Here is a 23,715-nt window from a genome sequence, read left to right as displayed (position 1 = left end):
TAGAGAAACTTAGTGGTGTTTCTCCACCTCCTTTGCAGGGTTTTATTCAGTTACTTGAATCCAGTGATCTCAAACCCCATAGGTAGGAGAGCCTAATGGTTAGGAACAAGTATCCTCTCAGGACTGAAGATCACTTCCTGCTCAAATAGCTTACTTGACCAAGGGCCAGTGCACCTTGCATAGGGGCTGAAGCAGAGACAGAAGATTCTAGGGATGCCAGGCTATCAATGGACTCTTGGAAGAGGTCCTCAGCATGAAGCTGGAAGTTAAGTGTTTTCAGGTTTGGATAATTGGTCAGCTATGGTGTTTCTTCCTCTGACCAGTGTTGGACCAGTGAAAGCAGAGGCCTGTTGTGATGAGCAATCTTGACCAACTTCTTTAAAGTTGACTCTGACCCCTGACTATGTCACTTTAGATTCTTCATATTGTCAGGCTCTTAACAACACCTCCAAACTGTAGGTGAGGAAGGATGAGGTAGGATAGATAAGGGACTAAGTCAAGGTTACCTTGACCAAAACAGACTGAAGGTCTCTGGACTTAATACAGATTATTTGCCTAACAGATAGTTTTGCCACCCACAGCACACTCCAGTTCAAGTGTCCTTAGCCCTTTCCAAGCTGTCATGGCTTAGTCTGACCATGTTTCCTCATTTAATTAGCTGTGCTTTTAGCATTCTTCCCAAGAAGTGATAACTCTGGAGTTTTGCTATTTACTAACATTAAGATTCAATGAAGAGGCAACATGTTGTACTGGCCTAGGAAGACCTGGATTCAAGTTTTACCTCTGACAAATTTGACTATGTGACCCTGGGCAAGTCATTTCAACCTTTCACTGTCCTAGGAAACTTTCTTAGACTATAGGCTGTGGAGATTCCAACGTGCCTTGGTAATAAAAGTGTCCTTACTCAGGAGATCCCTGTACCCAGTGTTAACATGGGTTCAGTCTCTATCCTCTGTCTAATATGAGAGGGAGCCTGCCAAATTAGTATGCCTGATTGGGCATCTGGAAAACTTGAGTTCAATTCCTGACACTTAGTTGGGTTGTATGAACGTGGGCCTGTCTACTTCACTTCTCTGCCTCTCTTAGAAATTGCCAGTGGGCTTAAATAGAAGGAGTTTGCATGCCAGTATTATCCTGCACTGTAGAAATCACAGGTTCCCCCACTGAAAGTTTGTAGCCATTCAAAGAAATTCAAGGTCTGGATTGAAGTAGTTATCTAGATCGTTTCAGCTCAGCCCTGGAAGATTGGAAGTTGACTTGAATTACCCAAGACTTGGTTTTCTAAGCTTCGATCAAATTCACCAGCACCTTGCTTACTTTTCCATTTCCTGCTACATCTGAGAAGCTATAGGCCACTTCTGTGTAGCCCACGATCTCCAAGGGAATGCCATGAATGTCCTCACTGTAAAGTAGAAGGAAATGAAGCGAAGGTGGGAGCAGCTGGGGGTGGTGGAGGTGGTGGAACAAATTGCCTGCACTGCCCAGCATGTTTTTGGGGGATGCTAGAATTTGCTCTTGGGAGTCGTTGGCCTTTTTCTTCCTCCTTTTAGGAGCCTGGTAAATGGAACATTTTCTGAAATCAAGGACCGAATGTTTTCTCATCTGCCTTCCTTGCAATTGCTGTAAGTATGGAAATGTCCCAAATACGTTTATTGTTCCCTCTTCAATCCCTGCCCCTGTATTAGCCTCCCCCTCTCTCCTCTGGTGCTCAGCATCCATCAATCAAATAGGCTTAACTTGACAAGTAGAGTCTGTGTACAGCATGTCCACTATGATCTCTTTCATTCCTTTCCTTCCTTCCTTGGGGCCACATAAATTTGTTTGGAACTATTTTTTGCCCCTCCCCCTTATAGATCTTTACTCCAATGTTTTCTTCCTCAATCTGCCCCTAAATGCCTCTAGCAGTATTGTGGATTTTAAAAGAAAGTCAAAAGGAAGCTTTAGGAGGACCTCCAAGTACAGTTCCCTTACTCCCTTACTTTATTTTTTAGATCTCTGTGTTGGAGTGGTCTGAAAGGCCATCTCTGAGAGTCTTTTGTAAATGGTGGATTCATAACCATTCTGGGGGAACAGCCTTATTTGAGGATTCCTGAAGGCCCAGCTGTCAATCTCCTTCCTTCCTCCCTCATGTCCCTTACCCCCACCTCTTAGGGTCACTTACATTGTTATGTTTCCATAACAACGGCAAAATTGTTAATGGACACGGTCCATGCATACTTAGGGACTACACGTTATATCCAGCATACTGCTCTGGTATTCACTTTATATTGTTTAGTAATTAAAACTTTTTAAAACAACTAGAATAACTTTCAAGAGTAAATTAAAAAATATATAATCCCTGGTACCCACATATTTGTTGTGGTCAGTTGTTTAAAAATTGAGAAGGGAAGAAAACTAAAATAATGAACCTGGCATCTTACAGTTGATAATTATAATGAATATGTCATACCCTTATAGATCACATAGGCTTTTACAAAGTGTTTTCACATACTCTATCTTTTTTGATATTAAAATGATCAGATCTCAGGAATAAAGGCATTCATCATGATTAAGTATAAATTAATGATTTAATGTTGCATTCTGATTTTTATTTATTTTCTTTGATCATAAATTCTTAATATGGTAGTCACTAGTCATCGTAACTTAGGTAGGTATATATACACATTTATAAAATGCTTTATAGTTTGCAAAGCAGCAGTGTAGGGAACACTGAATCGGGAGTCAGAAGATATGTATTCGAATCCCAACTCCACCACTGACGAAATGACCTGGATCTCACCACATAACATATTAGTCCAGTTTCCCTATGAAAAGTAGGAATGATAACATCTCCAGTATGAACATGTGAGGCTACTATATATGAGATATTATATACAAAGCTGTATGGATGTCAGCTATTACTTAACTTGAAAGGAGGTTAAGTAGGGAGTGTACAGTGGAAAGTGCATTGACTTTGAAGTCTGAGGACCCCCCCCCCAACCTCGAGAAGAGCTGAGTTCAAATCCCACTTCATACCTGTGTGACCTGAGGAAAATCACTTACCCTCTCTGGATCTCAGTTTTCTCATCTTTAAAGTCAAGGTGATAGACTGGATGGATTTGGCACTTAATAAGTCAACAAACCAAGTTAACAGGCATTTATTGAACCTTTACCTTGTGCCAGGCAGGCATAATGCTAAGTGCTAGGAATGCAAATATAAGCAGAAGGAAGAACAGTCACTGGTTTCAAGGATTTACTCTCTAATAAGGGAAGACAATACATACAAAGGAGCTAAGAATGGGGAAGGGACAGAGATGAAAGTAGTGGGTACAAGGGGGTGGGGTGAAGATTGGAGAGAAAGTCTAGGGAGTCTGGAGTGCGTAGGAAAGGAATGAAGACCTGATTGATGAGGACATTCTCTTTAAAATGTAGCTACTGGGAGGAAGAGGCAACCAGAGGAAAAAGTCTCAGAGGTGGAGGGTACTTCCAGTGTGAGAAGTAGTTCAAGGCTAGAGTGAGCTTACATGAGGTTTATGAGGTGGAGAAAGTCCTCAGGAGATAAGTCAGGAGTTTGTCCTGGAGAGGAATGAAGGCGTGTTTGGATGGATCATCCAACTTAAAATGGGGCTTCTGAGAGGAACCAACTGATCAGAGGGAGAAGTTGCCAGAGTGGATGGTACTTCCCATAAGGAACAATGTATGTAAAGCACTGCAGAAATACCAGGTATTATTATTATTCATACCCATATCTCCTTTGATTCCAAGGTGGTAGGTAAAGTAAGCATTATCTACTATAACCATTTTGCAGATTAGGGAAACTGAGGTCCAGAGAAATTAATTTTTTTAAAGTCATGTAACTAGTAACTTGAGTCACAGAGAGGTTAAGTGCTTTACTCATGGTTAGACAGTTATGAGAATTAGGGGACTTTAAATGTGTCATCTTTCCACTACAGTACACTCTCTTTAGTTACTGTTTTGTCTCTTGAAAGAAACTAGAACCATGTGAAGTAATAAAGGACACTAGAAAAAAGAATGAATACTTCCTGATTTTCATGTTGAAATGTAAAAGAAAATCATACATTTTTCTGGCAAGGATATAGACTTTATGTGTAGAAATAATTAAATATACAATTTAAAAATTAATTACAACTTCAATTTTGTGTAGAATTTTTTAAAAAGTTTTTCTTTTAATAAGGATAATTACCATATTTTCAGATTATATCCAAAATAGTTATTCTGAGAACCAAATTCACCCTGAGGTTTTCTTGGTAAAGATACTAGAGTGATTTGCCATTTCCTTCTCTAGCTCATTTTACAAATGAAGAAACTGAGGTAAAAGGGTTAAATTTCTTGCTCAGGGTCACACACTAAGAGTCTGAGGGTGGATTTGAACTCAGGGAGATGAATCTTCCTCACTCCAGCCCCAGAACTCAATCCACTTTGCCACCTACATTTTTAAGAACTTAGTTGTTTACTTGTACCCTTGTACATCTGTGGGGTTAGAGTAGATAATCTTTAAAATCCCAGCTATAAGTTCTCTGATCATATGGATCTCTTTTGAGCTTCATAATGACCTTGTGAAGTGGATAGGAGTTATATTGTGAATTTGTATATGAGAAGACTGAGACCTAGAAGCTGTATATTCCCTGAGGTCACATAGTAAATAGTGTAATAGAAATCGGTATCCATTTCACTCCTCATACAGAGCTCTTTCCTGTACAGTTTAGTTGAATATGGTTCTATGGTAATTTTGAACTATGTTGAGGAACATCAAATAATATACGATGAACAACTAACTACAGGGTGAAAACATTCTCTGATTAGCATTACTAGAAGAAAGAGTGATAAAAGAATCCAAGGAGTTATTTTTTAGTCATTGATCTTTGAGTGTTGGGATTGTCCTGTCATTCCCAGAAAAATACTGTCTCTTCCTACCTATTATGAGGTGACACAAGAAGTCAACTAATGGGTCCAGTAATAAACAGAAAGGATGTAACCAAGTTACTAATGGAACTGTCTTTGGCTTTCCTTTCAGTTTGCTGAATTCTAACTCGTTCACAGTTATACGAGATGATGCCTTTGCTGGCCTCTTTCACCTGGAGTACCTGTAAGTTCCAAGCTGATGTTCGAGAAATTCAAGATACTCTGGAGGAGGGGTGGGGAACCCTTGCCTGCAAGGTTACATGTGGTTCTCTAGGTCCTCAAGTGCCGCCCTTTGAATGAATCCAGACTTCACAGAACAAATGCCCTTAATAAAAGAATTTGTTCTGTAAAACTTAGACTCAGTCAAAAGGACCTAGAAGGCCACATGAGGCTGCAGGTTCCCCACCCCTGCTCTGGAGGATTGCTGGGGAGGTCTTTCCTTTTTAGGATAATTGTCTTCTGGGAAACATAGGAGTGGGAAAGATGAAAAAGACCTTAACTTTCTCATTATTATGCTTTATTAGTTCCTACTTGTTTTTTTCAAATAACATATGGCCTATAGTTATTATTTTAATTCAATTCAATTCAACAGATAAATTATTAAGGACCTATTTGATGTGCAAAATGCTCTATGTTGATACAAGGATGAAAAATGACACAATTCTTGCCCTCAGGGAACTTATGGTCTAAACAGGAAGGTGTGTGGCTAAGATAAAAACCTGTAATACAAAGTAGAATTGTCATGGAGGAAAAGGAGAGATTCAGGTAAAATGTTCCAGGATATACTTTTTTTTTCCGTGTTGTGGACCCCTTTGTGGTAGTCTGACGAAGACCTCTACTCAGAATGATGTTTTTAAATAACTGAAGGAAACTCTCAATTTCAGTTATAGGTTAGTGAAAATAAAGGTATAATTTTTTCCCTTCCAACTTTAGCAACCCCATAAAATCTATCCATAGTTCTTGGGGTAGGGTGGGGGTGTCAGGGGCGAGGTGTCTCTGTGGATCCCAGGTTAAAATTCCTTGCTGTAAGGTCAACATTCTAAGAATAGATGAGGAGACAGAACCCTTTTAGATGGGTAGGTGGAGGTGAGGATCAGGGAAGGTTTCATGAAGGACGTGGCCCCTTTGCTGGACCATTAAGGAAAGGACAAAGAAAGGAGGCAGGGAGTGAACAGAGAAGGGGAGATCCTCACCCAGGACTGGCATTTATTGTGCAGGTAAGTGTGCAGTAAGCACAAATGAAGCTTCCTACGTTGGATATTTTTAACTCTCTGTAACTACTCAATGATTTGCTGATATCAGCTAGACGTAGAGACAAAGGATGTGCGAGACTGCTTTTCCTGGAGTCCATTATCCCCATCTTTGTAGAAAACTTCACAGTCCTTGTTTTGATTGTCCCTTGTCATCCTGTTTACAGTTTCTCCTGTGTTCTGCTGTTCTGACTTTTCTCTGCTCATTTTTTTCTCCCTTTTCAGATTTATAGCCTCCTGTCTGTTTTTGACTTTTCCACCAAATTCCTATTTCTTCTTTCCACTTTCATTCTTTTCCCCTCAAGTCCTTTCGTTCTGCAATCTTTTAAACATTTTAATAGCATTAATCCTGTTATCAGGTTGGTTTTCCCTACTTAGCATTCAAAGGGATTTTGAAAGCCTTGCCTATTTTCTTATCTGAAATCAACAGGTATATTTTAAAATTCGAAACACATGCTGGTTACTAGATAAGTCCTTCTGTATTAATTTTCAGCATGGAAGGAAGAAATGACTTTGCAAGAAATAATTTCCCGCATTCTATTTTCAGCATCAGGAATGTGGCGTAACATGAATTCAAAGCTTCATCAGAGTCTGTGAAAGCCAGTGAGTGTGAATGTGTGTATGCAAAACTATTAGTTTCATGTCCTAGAAGGGGCACTTTAGGGACTGAATTAGAATAAGAAACTAGAACCTTGCAGAATTTCAAATAGCCCATACTGCAGATCATCATAAAATTTTCCATTATTATTATTGTTCTTTACTAATGGCAGTTGAAATTTTCAACATCGTAAATCTCTGATTTTACAAGCCAAGATCTCTTTGTAAATGTACAATGATGGTGGAATAGCATGGGAACATTCTTTTGCATTCAGTATTTTTCCCAAGACAGTCTTCTTCAAGACAAGGTAATATGGCAGGTAAGTGCCTTGGACTAAAATTTCAGTGTAGTGCTCTCTTGTTAGAATACAAATTCCATATGTTCCTCAGCAGCTCCATGGACAATATAATAATGTTCATGGAGACACAGTGTGGCATAGTAGAGAGGTCTGACCTCAGAGTTCACAAAACCTTGGGTTCAAGATCTGCTTCTGGTATGGTCAAAGATGAGCCATTGACCTGTCTTAGTTGAGGGGATTCCCAAAATTATGAAATCACAGGTCCATATCCCTTCTCATCCAAAAAATAATGATAATGGTAACTAATGATGATGGTAATTTATGTTTCTTAGCACTTTTTCCTGAACAGTCCTATAAGGTAGATAAGGAAGCCATAATAACCTTTATAAACCTTATAGCATCTTTGCTCCATAGAGTCAATAGCTTAATAAAGGGAACCAAACATTTCTAGGCTAAATCACTTTTAGCACAGGTGTATGAGATGTTTGCCTCCTCCTTTATTTCTTTTCCTGGTGGCTTTTAGGCCTTGAGAGCAACTTTCAAGTAGTCTACTTGCTCAGGAATACATGTGCTAGTGACTGGGTCAAGCAATGGCAAGGTAGCCCCCTGGACCACAGAGTTTTAGGGACCTCAGGGCATATCTGTTCCAGTTAAGGAATCCTTTCTGCTCTCTCCTGGACAAGTGGTCATCCAGGCTTTGCAGGAAAAGCTCTAGTAAAGCCAAATTCCTCACAAGGCAGCCTATTTCACTTTTGGACAGCTCCAGTTGGGAGACAGTTTTCCCTTCTGGATGAGTTTAAATATGCCATTGGTCCTAATTCTAGTAGAATGAGCCTCTTGTATTGAACAGCCCCTCAGTTACTCGATGGCACTCTCATTTTCCCCTACAAGTCTCCCAAGTTTTCTCTTCCCACTTCAGAACAAGCATGGGGGGGGGGGTGGTCTCTAGCCCTTTGACCATTCTGGTGACCCTTCTCTGGAGATACTCCTGCTGGTCAATGCCCTTCTAGAACTACATCCAGTACTCTAGATGCTTTGTCTTTAACCATGTTTCTAAGCAATTGCATCATTAGGCCAAGTAGTCATGTTATATTATTGTTAACACTGGGCAAATTCAGAGCCACAGATACAACCAAATTAAGATTCTGTATGGGTGTTGTTTATGTTCAGAAGATGTATCAGATTTTGTGATTTGAGTCGTCCACAGCTGTTACTGGTATTCCTCAGTGAACACCTACTCACTCTGTAGATTTTTCTTACTATGCAGTTGGTAAATTGGGGAATGAGCTTCTTGGAACAAGAGTTAGGTGACAGCTCTAGTGCTTCATGGTTTATGAAGCACTTTATGAACATTATTTTACTTGATGGTCCTGGCACTCATGAGCTAGGTAAGACAAATATTATTATGCTCTTTAACAGAAGGGGAAATTAAAACTCAGAGAGAAGAAAGTGACTTGCTTATGGTTACATAGCCCTTTACTAGCCAGATCTTTTGGCTCCAGATTCAGTAGTTTTTCTTCCACTACATCATCTTGCTTCTCAATTCTGGAATTTGAGAAAGTCTGCCTTAAGGGATTTCTGAGTTACTGGTATGACTACAGGAGACTTGGATACAGGTTCTATTCCCTGAATCATATTCCATATAGGAAAAATTCTACATATTGAGTTTTTGTATAAACAGGAAGGGAAGAATCAAGTTCTTATGTTACTGTGCTAGCAATAGGAGAGAACTGCTTTAGCCACTGTCATAGCTGCTGCTCTGCTTGGCAAGCTGGACAAATGACATGAACCAAAGGATACCTCCTATGAGATCGTAAGCTTCTTGTGGGCAGGAATAGTGTGATATAGACAAATAAGATTTTCTAGTAGATCATAATCTCTTTGTGGACAGAGACAGTGATTTCTGTGCCAAGCGGGACTTCCTACTAGGTCATAAGCTTCTTGTGGACAAGGATGGTGAGTTCTGTACCAAGTGGGACTTGCTACTAGATCATAAGTTCTTTGTGAGCTGGGAATAGTTTCCCCAAGTTTCTGACCTGACTATCTTCTTTCTTTTTTATGTATATTCTCTCACTTCATGTCTTTATCAGCTTCCATGGGTCCAATTATAATCTCTATGCCAGTGATTCCAAGATCTATCTATCCATCCCTAATCTTTCTCCAGTCCCTCATTATCAACTGCCAAACTGACATTTCAAACTGGATGCCATGTAGGTATCTCCAATTCAATATGTCCAAAACAGAACTTATCTTTCCCCTCTAAACCCACTCCTCTTCCAGATTCCCCTGTTACTGTTGAGTATTGTTTTATTAGCTTTCGAGTCACCCATGTTTGCAACCTCAGTGCTGTCCTTGATTCTCATTCTCACTCATCCCATGTGTCCATTTAGTTGCCGAATCTGATGATTTCATTTTGCACAATGGTTCCCATCTCTCCACTCACACAGCCACTTGCCTAAATCAGCCCTAATCACCTCTCACTTGTACTGTTGAAATCGCCTTCTAGTTTCAACTCCCTCATGTCTATCCTCCTGTCAAAGTGATTTTCCTGAGATGGAGGTCTAAACATGTCATAACCTACTTAATAAACTCTAATGGTTCCCTATTACTTCTTAGATCAACTCTTAGCATTTAAAGCTTTGCACAACCTGGTCCTTTCCTATTTTTCCAGTCTTCTTATACTCCCTGCTGTTCCTCAAACACAATGCTCCATGTCCCAGCTCTGTATCCTTTTTGGTGCCTGTTCTCCATGCCTGGAATGTTCTCTTGCATCCTCTTTGCCTTTTATCTCCTTGTCTTCCCTCAGTTCTCAGCTCAAGTGCCACCTTCTGCAAGAATCCTCTCTTAGTCCCCAACTGCTCTATCTCCTCTTGGGTTACCTTCCTTTGACTCTGAAGCTATCTCGTATATAACTAGTTATGTGTATGGTGCTCCCCCCTTAGAATGTAAGTAAGTTTCTTGAAGGTGGGAATAGTTTTTTGCCTTTTCCTCATACCGTCAGCATTTAGAGAAGTGCTTAGCATTAGTAAGTGCCTAGTGAATGCTTTTTAATTGATCAGTTGATTACAAAAAAGGTATTAAATGAATATTGGTTGAGTGAATGACCATAGTTTTATTCACTTCCTTAATCTCTTTTACTTCCTAGACACAAGTACTTCCAAAATATTTCCTAGAATAATGAGAATTAGGTACAAAATAAAGTTGTACAACATGCAAGTTTTTAATTTATATACAAATTTTCAGGGAGTAATTTATTCCAGATATTAAGTGATCTCTCCTCTTTGTTAAAAGCAAGCCATTTTTCTACCACTCTTCTGGAATAAATACTTGAATAGGGGATGCATTCCCATAGGAATGCCCATAGGGCCATTCAGTTCAATGAACACATTCACTACCTACTTTGTGCAAGGTATCTGCTAAATCTCCAGTGCTGGAGACACAAATGTAGATCCAAGATAGTCCCTGCTCTGAGAGAGTCTGCCTTCAAATGAGAAGAACAGGGACATAGTAACCATGATACAAGAAAGAATGAAGTAGGTGTAAAGGAGATGGCCAGGCTAAGTGCTATGAAAAATTTGAGGTGGGAGAGATCATGTTCACCTAGGGGGTGGTCATGGAAGTCTTCATGGAGCAGTTGGCATCTCATTTAGGCTTTAAAGGAAGAAAGGGACTTTAATAAATGAAGATGAAGAGAGAGGAGAGGAGGAATGACTTCATCCTAGGTATAGGAAGGGACAGTGTGAACAAATTAAGAGGTCTGATTGGGCAGGACATGATGATAATAGTGGACTATGGTAAGTAGTCTAGTTTAGCAAGAATGAAAAGTATGTGAAGGAAAGTAGCATAAGAGAACGTGGGAGGACTTAGTTAAAGCTTGAGACAAAGGGCATTGAATGCCAGGAGTTTAAATTTTATTCGCAACCCATTGAAGGTTTTAAGTAGAGAAATGATGGTGCCCTAGTACATTAAGATGACCCAGGTGGTGCAGTATGGATGGATCGGAAAAGTAAGAGACTGAAAGCTGGAGGACCAATTGGGAGACAATTACAATAGTCTAATGTGAAAAGATGAGGGTCTGAACTAGGGCTATGAGTACCTGTATGCAACCACTGAATTGTCTTAACAGTCAGAGACATTGAAACCAAAGTGGATTGGAGTTGGGGGTGTACCTAGAAATGTTCTGCTATTGCTATAATGATTCCACCTTGCACATATTTAAGGAGCTTTATTATTTTCAAAGCATTTTTATGTACATTGTCTCCAGCTCTCAGTGTTTTAATGCCACTATTAAAAGGAGTGCATGCACACACACACACACAAACATACACACACACACATACAGGCAAGCACATTCATGTATACTCTCCTACCCTGCGTTGAGAATTCTTGGTACATAAACTGGCATTCTTCAAAGATCCTTTTTATTCAGTTATACTTTCTGAGATTGATCAGGGACCAGTGTGAAAATGATTTTTAAAATGTTAAGATGACAGAATGCAGTTAACAATGCTTGTTTTTCTTTGTAGATTCATCGAAGGAAACAAAATTGAAACCATTTCAAGAAATGCATTCCGTGGGCTCCGTGACCTGACTCACCTGTAAGTCCTTTAAACTGTGTTGGGAACCATTGATGTGCAGAGTGAGATGCATCTTGCTGGGCATGTCTTTGTTCACTTGTGCAGTTATTACTGTGTGGCAGGACTCTCTCAAAGAATCCAGTTTTAACTCGGTCAGAGGCATTCCTCAATCGTTTATGATACTCCTGCTAATTTGTATCATTCTCCCATTTCTACAAGTCTCTGATCTCCATTTTTGATCACTGTTGTGCATGTCCTCTTTCTTCATTGTGTTAGACCAGTTTTGTGTGCCAACCTTCCTGCAAAGTCAAAGTGAACTTTGGGGAGGGAGGTGGCCTGTTTCTAAGTGGAGGGGATAACAACCGGAAGGTTTTCCTTTTCAGTGGAAATAGAACTCTGAACAAGTTCAATGAAGAATTTTTAATTTAGCCAAATTAGTAGAATTTTACTGAAAGGGATCTTAAAGGTGATCCAACCCATTCTCTTCATTAGACTGATGGGAGAACAAAGACCCCCTAAAATTATGATTTCTCTAACACTGAAGAATGAGTAGGTTCTTTTTTTTTCATAACTTTCCATCCTGAATTCTTTTCTCTCATACCATGGTACATTTTAATGATTTCTTTAATTTGAGTTTTACACAATTTTTTTTAATGTGGAATTAATTCATGACTTGAGTTATAACTTTCTTAATGACCTTTTTCCTTAAAAAAATGGCAATAGATTTGACTTGATACTTCAAAATGAGGCAGCAACACCTCCTTTTTGTTACAAATTCATGAAAACTCAAAATCATTATGCATTTCTGAAAATGTAAAAATATCCCATTGTCTTTGATTACTTAGGAACCAGAGCACATCCATATGAAAAACAAAGCATCCTGTGGTATTTAAAGAGGGCAATATTGCCCAGCCATAATCAATTGTACGTAGTAGAAAGAAAATTTAAAGGGGGAGATGGTGTGGAGAAAATACCCTTTAAAAAAGTATAGTTATCTTAACAGAAATTGGTTCCAGCTAGATCCATTAGCGTGGATAGATTGTCCACCTTGCTGAGTACTCTTGATAAACAACTTTAGTATCTTGCCTGGGGTAAAAGAATACCAAGGGAGTGAGAGAGAATGAGAGAGGGTACTGAAAGTTAGGAAAAATATCTTTACAAACACAGAAATTGAACCTAGAAAGTGTTCTAGAAGTCTCAGTTGGGTTGATATTTTTTTTCTCAGATGACTTTCCTTCTTCCAGGGCCCTGAATCTTTTCAGAGGCAACTCCTGTGTCAAGTTCCTATATCTTATTGCCTTCCCTATCCTATGAAGAAGTTTGGGTCTCTTCCATGGAATTGCAATCTGAATTAGGCATGCTCAGCCAAAACAGTTTTGTTGGCAAGAACAGGTTTTCATAAGCAAACAATTCTGAACAGCTGGCAAACAGCAGTAATGAACAGAGTCCTGGTGCCTTTAAATGAGAAAGGGAGTAGTTTTCGAGTGGAGGCTAGACAACTATAGATCATGGAATGGTTGAGCTAGAAGGGGTCTTAGAGCTCCCCTAGTCTCATTTTCTTATTTTACAAATGAAAAAAAAAGAGCATTTTTCTTGGTTTGGTTTTTTGCCAAGGCTATGGATAGATTGTTAACAAAGGTTATGGCTATTTGACTGGCCGATCTGGGCCAGATTGAAAAGTGTAGTTGACCCAATTACCTATTGACTCACTTATATGACCTTGAAGTACAAGTTCTGGTGTTGAGGCAGAAGTGAAATTGAGCCTGTAGAGAAAGTGTGTGTGTGTAAAACAGAGAGAAACTTTTTGTCCCTTTGGGGTCCATGCTTCTATAATTTTCCGGTGTTTAAGTGGTCGTTGGTTAGGTCCTTCACAGAGGATGCACTAAATTCTTTCTGTACTAAGTGTAGTTTCCAACATAGAAAACATAGCTTCCAAGGGCACATCACTTCCTTGGGGAATAGTTTGCAACTGGGGATATCTGGTTCAACAATCAGTGAACCAACATGTATTTATTGAGCACATGCTCATCCCTTTATTAGACAGTGAAAGATAAATACAATTAGACATGGTCCTCATTCTTGAAGAATTTACTTCCTAGTTAAGGGGTAACACTAACACATGTGAAAGAGCAAAAAAAAAATACAAGGCAGTCTGTAATTGAAGACTTAATGGGGTGGTTTTAACTGTATATGCTATGTGGTATGTTCATCCTTCATTGTCAAAGACCATGCCATCAGAGAAATAATGACATGACTTGCACTTGACTTTGAGTGAGGGAGGGTTGTGCAGGTCACCAGCCTCACTTCTCCTCCAGAGCCATCTGAATCCAGTGACCAGATATTCATCAGGATGACTGGAGATAACCCAAGATGAGACAGTTAGGGTTAAGTGACTTGTCCAAGGTCACACAGCTAGTGAGTGTCAAGTGTCTGAGGTGAGATTTGAGCTCAGATCCTCCTGACTCCTGCACTGGGGCTCTATCCACTGCACCCCCTAGCTGCCCCACTGTATATGCTATAAAAGAGTTCAAGGAAGAGAGAGCTCAGAGGAGGCTAGATTAGAGCTTCATGGAAGACGTGGGACTTTAGCTGGGTCTGAAGGTCAGGTAGAGTTAGATGAGCTGAGGGGTGAAGATGAAATACGACAGTTCCTGTCCATAAGTAGCTTGGGGAAGGAAGGGACAGGAAGAGAAGACAGAAACACCAATAACTTGTTTTTAGGTTCTCAGACCAGGTCCAAAGACTGTTCTCTTTTCCTTGTGTTTATCATAGTCAAGAACGTTCCATTTGAAGAATTCCAACACCTGCTGCATAGGTCAGCCTTTGCCATTTATACACAGATTTTCAACAGTGCAGATGTGAGGAAAATGCAGAAATTATTAGGCAACCTTGGAATAAAAAAGGTTGGGAAGCTCTAGTCACTAACATATCCCTGGCCCTGGGCAAGTCCATGAACAAATGATCGTAATTGTCACCACACACAGAGCATAATAGAAAATGCAAGGAAATATACAAGGCACTGTGACAGGCACTAAGAGCACTAAAATACATAGCCCTCAGCTTTGTTGCTCTACATATGTATATACAAGATGTGGTATATAAAGTGATGGGGTTAAAAACCTCAACAAATAGAGTTATGATTCAGGTGGGTATCATCATTCTAATTAGTACCCTGGGAAGTTCTATATTTATTCCAGTAAGTCACTGGCAGAAAGAATTTTTCTGGATCCTTTTTTGGAATTGCCTTCAAGGGTCATTTATGAAGCATGCAAAAAACACCAGTAACAAAAAAATCCCCCCAAAACCAAAAACAAAACCCCAAACCCAACATCTCATGACCTTATTTCTATTATAATTATATTTTGTCTTACCCCAAATGGCACTAAACAAAGTTGATCCCCCCCATTCGTAAAATTTGATTCCAAATGACTTCTGGATGTTTCCAAGAATCAAAATCAAATCCATCCTTAAAAGTTAAATATTGTGACACCCTCCTCTGCCCTCCCCTGCACTGTCCCATGATGATACTCAGTAGAATACACTATATATAGGCTTAAGGGTATTTCTTAATGAAGAAATGTTTTGTTCAATGGCAGCATGGTTAAAATTAATAATAATAACACATTTCTGTAGTGCTATAAGGTTCATAAAGTGCTTTTCTCACAACAGCCAAGATGTAGGATGAGTGAGTACTGTTCCCATTTTGTGGATGAAGATACAGATGCCCATAGGTGCGAAGGGACGTTCAATGTTCAAATTGGCCCTTTGACCCTAGTCACCTGACTCCAAATCTTATGTTTGTTCTGCTACAGCAGAACTATTAACAGCAACTAATGTGTATATAATCCTTTGAGAATTCAGCTCACTTAATGTGCTTTTGTTATCCTTATTTTCCTGGTGAGGAAGATGAGCGTGAGAGGTTTAGATAACTTACCCAGGGTTACACAGCCAGTAAAAGTTATATTTGAACCTGGGCCTTCCTGACTCCACATCTAGCTCTTTGTCCAATATGCTCCTTATTTGCTTCAAAATAAGAAGCATATAGCCACCCTAAGTGACTGTTTTGACAGTACCAACACTCATTTGAAAGTAACTTTGGGTACCTTGATTTTTTTTAAAGTCACATTTCTTTTTGAGGGTAACTGTTACATTTTAAGTTTAGTAACTATCAAGGAATAAAATGTTCAAATCAATATTTTAAATGAGATGAAAGCTGTAACCTGCAAAAAATTTAAAATTGTTAAATGTATATTAAATTTGGCAAAGTAAGAACCAAACAAATCTTCCTTTGCTTCCACATCCTTGTGATATCCTTTTTCTTGAGTCCCGTTTCCTTGTCATCAGATATTTTGCATGTCTATATGTTCATGTGTGCTCTCTCTCTCTCTCTCTCACACACACACACACATATACACAGATACAACAGCCTCATAGGAGCCTGGTTTGTAAAGGAACTTCTCTAGACTGGAGTTGTACTAGGTAATGTCTGAAGTCTATTTGAACTCCTTAATGCTGAGGAGACTCCCGGTTGTCCCTAAGGACCCCACTCCTCTGACAAACAGTGCTCATGGTCTGGACTTTGTGCATCAACATTCAGTTTCATGTTTCACCGTAGTGAACCTCACCAGCATTCACATTCAATTACCTGAAACTGGCAGGCCAGAGACACACAAATCATGTTGGAAAGTGTAAAGGGACATTGCCACTCTATGACTCTCATTTAGGGAATGTGCTTTCTCCTAAACTTAAAAATCTTAAAGGACACAGAATCTTAGTTATTTCATTTCAGAAATAAAATAAACAACAGGATTTTTAGTTGAAATAGAGAGCCAGTGACTTATTGGAGACATTGTTTTTCCTTTCTAGCCTTTACTGTGAATTAAGTGATTTCTGAGGTCTCCTCTAGCTTTGGGTTTGATCAAGGTAGGCAATCTAGATAATTTTGGCAACAGGATTTTGGTGGGCTGATTCTATGATCAGATACATAGGGTAGTTGCTGTTTCATTTTGACCTTAGCTCCTCAAAATATTCTTACTTCAATCAACTGAATTTCCCAAGCCCTGAATACTTTTTATTTCAAGAGAAAGAGAGCAGTAACCACCCCAGGAAAGTTGTCCATATAAAGGATTTAGGTGTTTGGAAAATATCTTCAAAACTATCTCTTGTGGTCAGGTCACATTCAATCTCCTAAACTTTCTACATTCATAGACCTATACAGCAGTTGTTTGTGTTCAGAATGATCCTGAGGTGCTTAGAGATCCTGAATTATGACAAAGAATCCTAGCGGTGGCTGTTATAGACTATTTACTCAAGTTGGAAAGTGAAGTAATACATTTTATTTAATTTGTTTATATTTTAAAATTTTGGCACTTTTGGTGTTGATACAGTAGCTATATCCTAGCAAACCTATGAAAAAAGCCCTAAAAGTACATTCCTTAAATAATATTAAGTGGAAACCACCCCCCAAAATGATTTAAATTGACAGCATATGTGAATTTCCACTTTCGTAATTTATGTTTAGCAAAAAGGAATGATACCTGTTTCAGTTCTAATAAATTGGTGGCAGCATCATCCGTTGTTCAGCTTGAGCTTTGTGGCTCAAGTTGGGTCGTTGCGTTGTGTCTTCGGTTACATTGTCATCATTTTATGTATTCTGTATTTGGTTTTGCTCTCTTTACTCTCTTCATCCAAGGCTTCTCACATTTCATCGACTTTTACATATTTCTTGTTCCCCATGGCACAGAATTATGTGATTACATTTATAGAGCTCACACTTGGTTCAATTAGCCTCTAAGTTAGGCTCATGATTTATTTCTTGCTATTAACAAATACTTCTGTTATGAATACTTTCATACAAATGGGTCTTTTCTTACTGTCCTTGGGGGTACAATCCCAGCACAGGGATGCAAACAGTTTAGTCACTTTTTTTCATAATTTCATCCCCCCCAGAAAGTTTGGATCAATTCATAACCCTATCTGCAGTGAATACATTAGCATAGTTTAGAAGGTTTAAAAAAACTTTATTATTTTTTTTTGTTTGTTTTTTACACTGCCTAAATTGTACCCTGTATCCTTACAGGGGTGCGGGGATATAGGGAGAAATTAAGGCAATGTAAAAAACTCTCCCCCATTCCAGAGAGGTATCTTATATAACAAACAATGTTTGTAAAAAAAAAGAAAGAAAGAAAGAAAAAGTAAGGAGAAAGAACAAAAAAATTAGCACAGTGACCAATACATCAAAAAAACCCCAACCCTGACCTATATGCCATGTTTCAAGTCCATGGACCCTCCCCGCCACCATAGCACAGTAGTGAGGGGAGGTGTCTACAAAGAGTTTTTTCAACAGTGAGTTGAAACAGAAAGGATTTCCATTTAACTTTGGCTACTTCAATTTTTCCAAGGCTCCATGATCCTACCAATGTTGGTACCTATCTATACCTTCACACTTTTTGTGTTCTGAGTGACTTCTTTCCATGCCCTCCTATAAAACCTCAGGAAAGGGTCCACCAAGTATTCTGGGTAGATAAGGGGCTGGAATGCCTTCATCCAGATATCAGTGCAATCCTCAGGCTGTCTCTGTGTTGTACCTCACTCTCACTACATGACTGTCCCATTTCTTTTTCCACTTATGGAGTGACTGCATGTCTTTTGGATGTTATCTCTTCTTGCACGCCAATCATTGTTGATTCTATGCTGTAGTTAACTTATCATTCTGTTGTCTTTTGGGCCACACCCGGCTTTGTTTCATCAGAGATTATTTGTAGTCCTGTAGCCTCACTGGAGGACTCAATTTTTATTTCAGAGAAAAGCTTGGATTTAGTAAAAGCACAGTGCAACTTGCCAGATTCTTCCTATTTCCCGTGCTAAGAATCAACTTTTGGTTAATGAGAAAATAACTGCTTATGACAGGCAATTCTCTGAAGAGCCCAGGTCCTTGGGGGTCTGCTAAGGGTTTAATTCCTTTACATATTCAAGCTTTAGAAACCAAGACATAAAATAACTTTGCAACCAGGTACTTTACTGAGCCCTTTCTTAAATCCCTTTCTTTTTTCTATCCTCAAGATATTAAAATGATTATGGATGGACCATGTATAATTCTTTGAAGGAAGGAATGATGTCATATAATCATAGAATATTAATATTGAAAAGGACTTTAGAGGTTATCTACTATATAGCCTGTCATTCTATAAATGAGGTTTTGTTTTGTTTTAACCGATGAAATACTTTATAAATTGTTCTTGAATGAAAGAGACAGATGCTTAATATTGCTTCGTGATTACAATCATATATTACCATATAATTATGAATTATTGTCCTAAGAATCCAGACTCTAAAATACAGTCTGAGTAGCAATGCTTTTTCTGTGTGTAACTAACTGATTTCCCAATCCCAGAATCCACTGATAAAGTTGAATATTTCTGACTTGAAGGCATTAGGTCTTTATTTTACATCATTAGCTTTATTTAAGTGACTTTAGAATGAAGAGAAATAAAGTTAATAATCTTATTGAAATGTAACTTTCTTCTTCCAGTTCTTTGGCCAATAACCACATAAAAACACTCCCAAGGGATGTCTTCAGTGATTTAGATTCACTCATTGAACTGTAAGTAATGCAAACCACATTTATAGTTGCTTGCCATTACGGTCTAGTTAATTGTGGACTTTAAATGTTTCCCCTTGCCCCCTTTTGTTTGCATTCTTATGAAATCTGTGATAAAACTAGAGTATACTGTGTTATTTGTATGTATATTGTGTGTGCAGTGTACATTGTGTTAGCTTTTGTTATTTTCAAATGCATTTTTATTAAGATTAAGTTAGACTTAAAGGTGGGCTCTTCTACTTTAACACCCACCCCCATGGTGATTGGCTATTACCTATTTCATGGTGTTTGTCAGATTTTGTTTTTGGCCAGGCTTAGTTTAGACAACTCAATGTTTCAGTTGTACTTGTGAAATATCTTCCTGTTATGTCCTGTTTGAGTGGGTGAGAACCCGTGTCAGTAGGATTCTTATATCAGACTTGTTTTGCATGGAACAGTGAGCATTTCAATAGTATTTAAAGAGAGGGTGATGCGTCATCCTGTAGAGTTTTTGAGAGAGCAACAAGTGCTCTCTCTTTACCATAAAACCAAAATCCTGAGCCCAGAAGACCTTTAAATAAAATTGTTGTGACAGGTGAAAAGAAGTAGGTTGTAATGAATGGGAAATTTCAAAAACCAGATCCAATGTCTTGGGGAATTAAATATATTAGGGTACTAACAGTGCTACTGTTTCGCATTACTACCAACTATTTCAAACATGTCTATTTCTGTGTGTTTTTTTAGAGATTTAAGGGGCAATAAGTTTGAGTGTGACTGCAAAGCCAAGTGGTTGTATTTGTGGTTAAAGATGACAAATTCCACTGTTTCTGATGTCCTATGTATTGGTCCACCAGAATATCAGGAAAAGAAGTTAAATGATGTGGCCAGTTTTGATTATGAATGCACCACTACAGGTATTCAGAATGTATCTTTTTAACCACACCATAACTGATTGAAGATTCATATTTAGAACAATTTCTTTTTTTTTTATCTGTTAGAATGTCTATGGGGAATGGAACAGAAGCTTCAAAGGGGAGACGTTCTAGTATTAAAACTATTTTAGGAAGAATTCACAATTCTAGACGAAGTTAATACAATAAGATAAGGAAAAAGAATTGGAGGTGAAATTTTATTCCAAAAGAATATCAAAAGAGTCAGGGAATTAAAATTCCTCTAGGTTTAATCATGATCTGCTCTATGATTCCGATTTCATTAGTCAGCCCTTTGACTCAATAAATCAATCAGGCAGCTCCTTGTGAAAGGGTATGGTTAGGTAAATTGCAATTAGTGTTAAAATAGAAAGTGCATCAACAATGAGTGTTTGTACATCCAGGGGAAATTTTTTTTATGACAATTTGATTTTTTTCCCCCAAAGTAATATCCTGAGAATAACCTCAAGGTTCCAGTTTATGTTTTTTTGAAGGTTATCAGATAACAAAATTAAAATATTAACTGCATGGAGCAGCACAACAAAATATCAGTTATATGTCTTCAAGATGAAAAGATCTGAATTTTTCCCTCTTTTAAGGCCAGCTTTAAAGATAAAGCGAATCACTAAAGGAATGGTATGAAAGTTACTTACCAAATACATAAAAATAAGCATTTAGACTGATAGTTGATATCTCCAAAGCCCCAGGGCATGCTAAAGGAGATGCTATGAGAATAAAGAATGCAAATTCAAGGGGAAAAAAGTGAAACTAGGTAGTCAGAGCCAAAAACATACAACAGAATGTTCAAGCTGGGAGACTTACCTGGAGATCATCTGAAAATTATGCACAGGATGAGACTGAGACTCAGAAAAAGGGAGGTGATTTGCCCAGATTCACATAGTAAGTGGCAGAGCCAGAATTTGGACCCATTTTCTGGATTCATATCCAATCAGAGCTTTTCCCATTGTACCATATTTCCTGTATTTATTATTTCAGGGTCCATTCAATGAAAAAACAAACCACAAAATGAAAATGATTTTTTAGAATTTGATCTTTGTGAATAGTTAGCCATGCAAGCAATTTGTTTTGGCCTAATGGAAAACCTGGAATTTCAGGAAGACCTTGAAATTCTGTCCCCATCTTGTCATTCATGTTTGGACAGGGACTTTTTTGTGTGCCTAGATCTTTTGAGATTAAATGTGAATGTGCTTTAATCTTTTGCCAACTACTAGGGAGACCATTTATTATCTATCAGAAACCTGTTAACCATTGATATTTATGTCAAATATTCCCAACCCAATCCCCCACCAGACCTTTTGTCTGACCTCCAGTTTTTCATCCTTTCTCTTTTCCCCATCTCTTCAGTGGAGAGACATGCTCTAAGTAATTAACTTGGCCTGGTGCACCTTGTCCTTCCTCCTTGTTCATTCCAGTTTCTCTCTATGTATCCTGGAATATGAACACCTTATCAACTTTAGGACATTAGGGTTCTAATGTCCTGGATAGGTGAGGTCTCCTTGGAGCAGAGGGGAGATCTGGGTACCTGAAAAGGCTCTATGTTAGGGGAGATTCCGGAAATAGAATCCCATGAAGCATCACCTTAAAAAGTACAGGATCTGAATTCAAATCTACCTTCAGACAGATTCAGATATGACTTACTAGGCATGTCACCTTGGGCAACTCACTTAACCTCTGTTTACCTCATTTTCCTCAACTATAAAATGGGGATAATAGTGAAATGAGATAATACACTCAGCATGTGCCTGGTACCTAGTAGGAACTATATAAATGAAGTGACATGGGAATAAGGAGGTAGCTTGGTCCAAAGTGGTCAGCACCTGAAATCTACCCTAAACCTGGAATGCATGGGCTAATAGAGGCCTGATAATGGATTTTCAACCATGCAGAATCAATGGCATTTCATTAGTTAACATGAATTAGCATCTGACTGGTTTCAGGAGCATGTTGTCATAAAACTTCCTGAAAAAAGGTAAAAAATAGCTATCTTTGGCTTTGTTTTTCCTCCCTCCTGTAACAGGAACCGACCATCTAGTCTTCAGTTTCTTCCCTCGCAATGAAATTGGCACAGAAAAATTATGACTTGCCCAGGCCATAGAAACACTGCATTGTAAAAACTAGGTCAAGAAATCATGAGTTATTGGCTTCCCCTTCTTTGCTGAGACCCTACTTTGCTCCCTGTATTACTTTAATAAAGGCTGGAGGAAAAGCTTTCTTGAGGAATAATACCCAGAAAAAAAGAAAAGCCCAAAGCTAGAGCCTATGCTAAGTATTTGGAAAGAGGTTTCTTTTGGAGTATGTAATTTTCCTCCCAAGTCACACTTTCAGAAATTGGAGCATTTAAGCGTGTCATCTCCGTTTACCCCTATGGAGGAGAGGTGGGCTGTTGTTTCTTCTGCCCTATAGCAAAGCGACAGAAGCAATCCACACCACAAGTCACTGCTGTGAAGTTTCACCTGTGCATATTGAGCTCACAGTTCCATTTCCCCTACCTCCCACTCCCAGCATCAGGCTAATTTTAGCTCTCTCCTAGTATTACCTGTGTAAGGTGAAGTCACCAGATTCTTTTGTGGGAGTGAATTTTGCATCTTAATTGCCCTATAGTCTCCCTCATTTCAGGGGCTAATGAAAATGCAAACAAAAGCGATGCATTAATGTGCAGTTTCTCTCCCAAAAGGATCTATATCATGTATAATTTATTTAGTAAGTGTGCTATAAATAGTCACATGCAATTCTGTTGATTCCAGTGGGAGTCAGATTTAAATTATAATAGCCCCACTGACATCATGAACTTGATCCAACGAGAAGACAAGTGGCAGCTCTGACTCTAGAGAGTCCTATTAATACTTTATCACTTATGAGCTGATGTCATGCCAATATATGCCATCTTTGAGAGGCTTTCAGGATGAGGATGCTTCTGCTAACTGCTATTTAATGGTAAATGAGGGATTTTATGTAAATGCCTTCATTCCCCCACACACCTTTTCCTTTCATCCTTCCCTTTTGTCTAAATGTCTCCCATTAAGAATTAGACTCACAGTTCCAGTTATTAACTGATTTCGTTATGTCAGATATTCAGTATGTATAAAGAATATGCAAACACTTTTACAAAAAGGATTCAGCAACAGGGGAACTTAATGGAACCAGTAAAGGACAGAGTTTCGAGAATTTGTTTTTTGAATTATCTTCCTCTTTTTGCAGTTATAACTTCTCATTTCATGACTCTTTAAAGACTAAAACTACTGCTGAATTACGAAACCTGCCAATTTAAAAGAACCACATATTTAATGGAACATTAATGTATCTGAGAATTGAGTGCAGTTAGGAGACTAATGTGAACCAGGCAGAGTCATGAGTTATGAGTGAGATGGGACTTGTTTGGCACTCTTGGCAGATTTGGGTTATACTTATAAAACAGGAAGCGCAATAAAGAAAACTGAAAGTCATCTCTGTTGTAATTAAAAGAACACAGCTGCATTCTTTGTATCCTTCCACACCTTCTTAGAGCAGTGAACATGTAACTGCCATCAACTCCCCCTCTTTCCCCCTTTTCCATTTGTCATC

At 38.6% G+C, this 23,715-nt stretch overlaps 1 protein-coding gene across 1 annotated transcript in view; it reads left to right on the top strand.

Annotated features, from left to right (window-relative positions):
• Positions 1-23,715, top strand: part of LGI2 (leucine rich repeat LGI family member 2) — a 38,680-nt gene that overhangs the window by 1,275 nt on the left and 13,690 nt on the right. The window contains exons 2-6 of the mRNA XM_072620386.1: positions 1,551-1,622; positions 5,015-5,086; positions 11,575-11,646; positions 19,157-19,228; positions 19,949-20,118. Coding sequence (XP_072476487.1) covers positions 1,551-1,622; positions 5,015-5,086; positions 11,575-11,646; positions 19,157-19,228; positions 19,949-20,118 — 458 coding nt within the window. The remainder of the gene's footprint in view (positions 1-1,550; positions 1,623-5,014; positions 5,087-11,574; positions 11,647-19,156; positions 19,229-19,948; positions 20,119-23,715) is intronic.

This window comes from Notamacropus eugenii, chromosome 6, assembly GCF_028372415.1.
Source record: "Notamacropus eugenii isolate mMacEug1 chromosome 6, mMacEug1.pri_v2, whole genome shotgun sequence".
Classification (NCBI taxonomy): domain Eukaryota; kingdom Metazoa; phylum Chordata; class Mammalia; order Diprotodontia; family Macropodidae; genus Notamacropus; species Notamacropus eugenii.
Note: the sequence above shows the minus strand (reverse complement) of the source record. Positions and strands in the feature narration are given on the sequence as shown.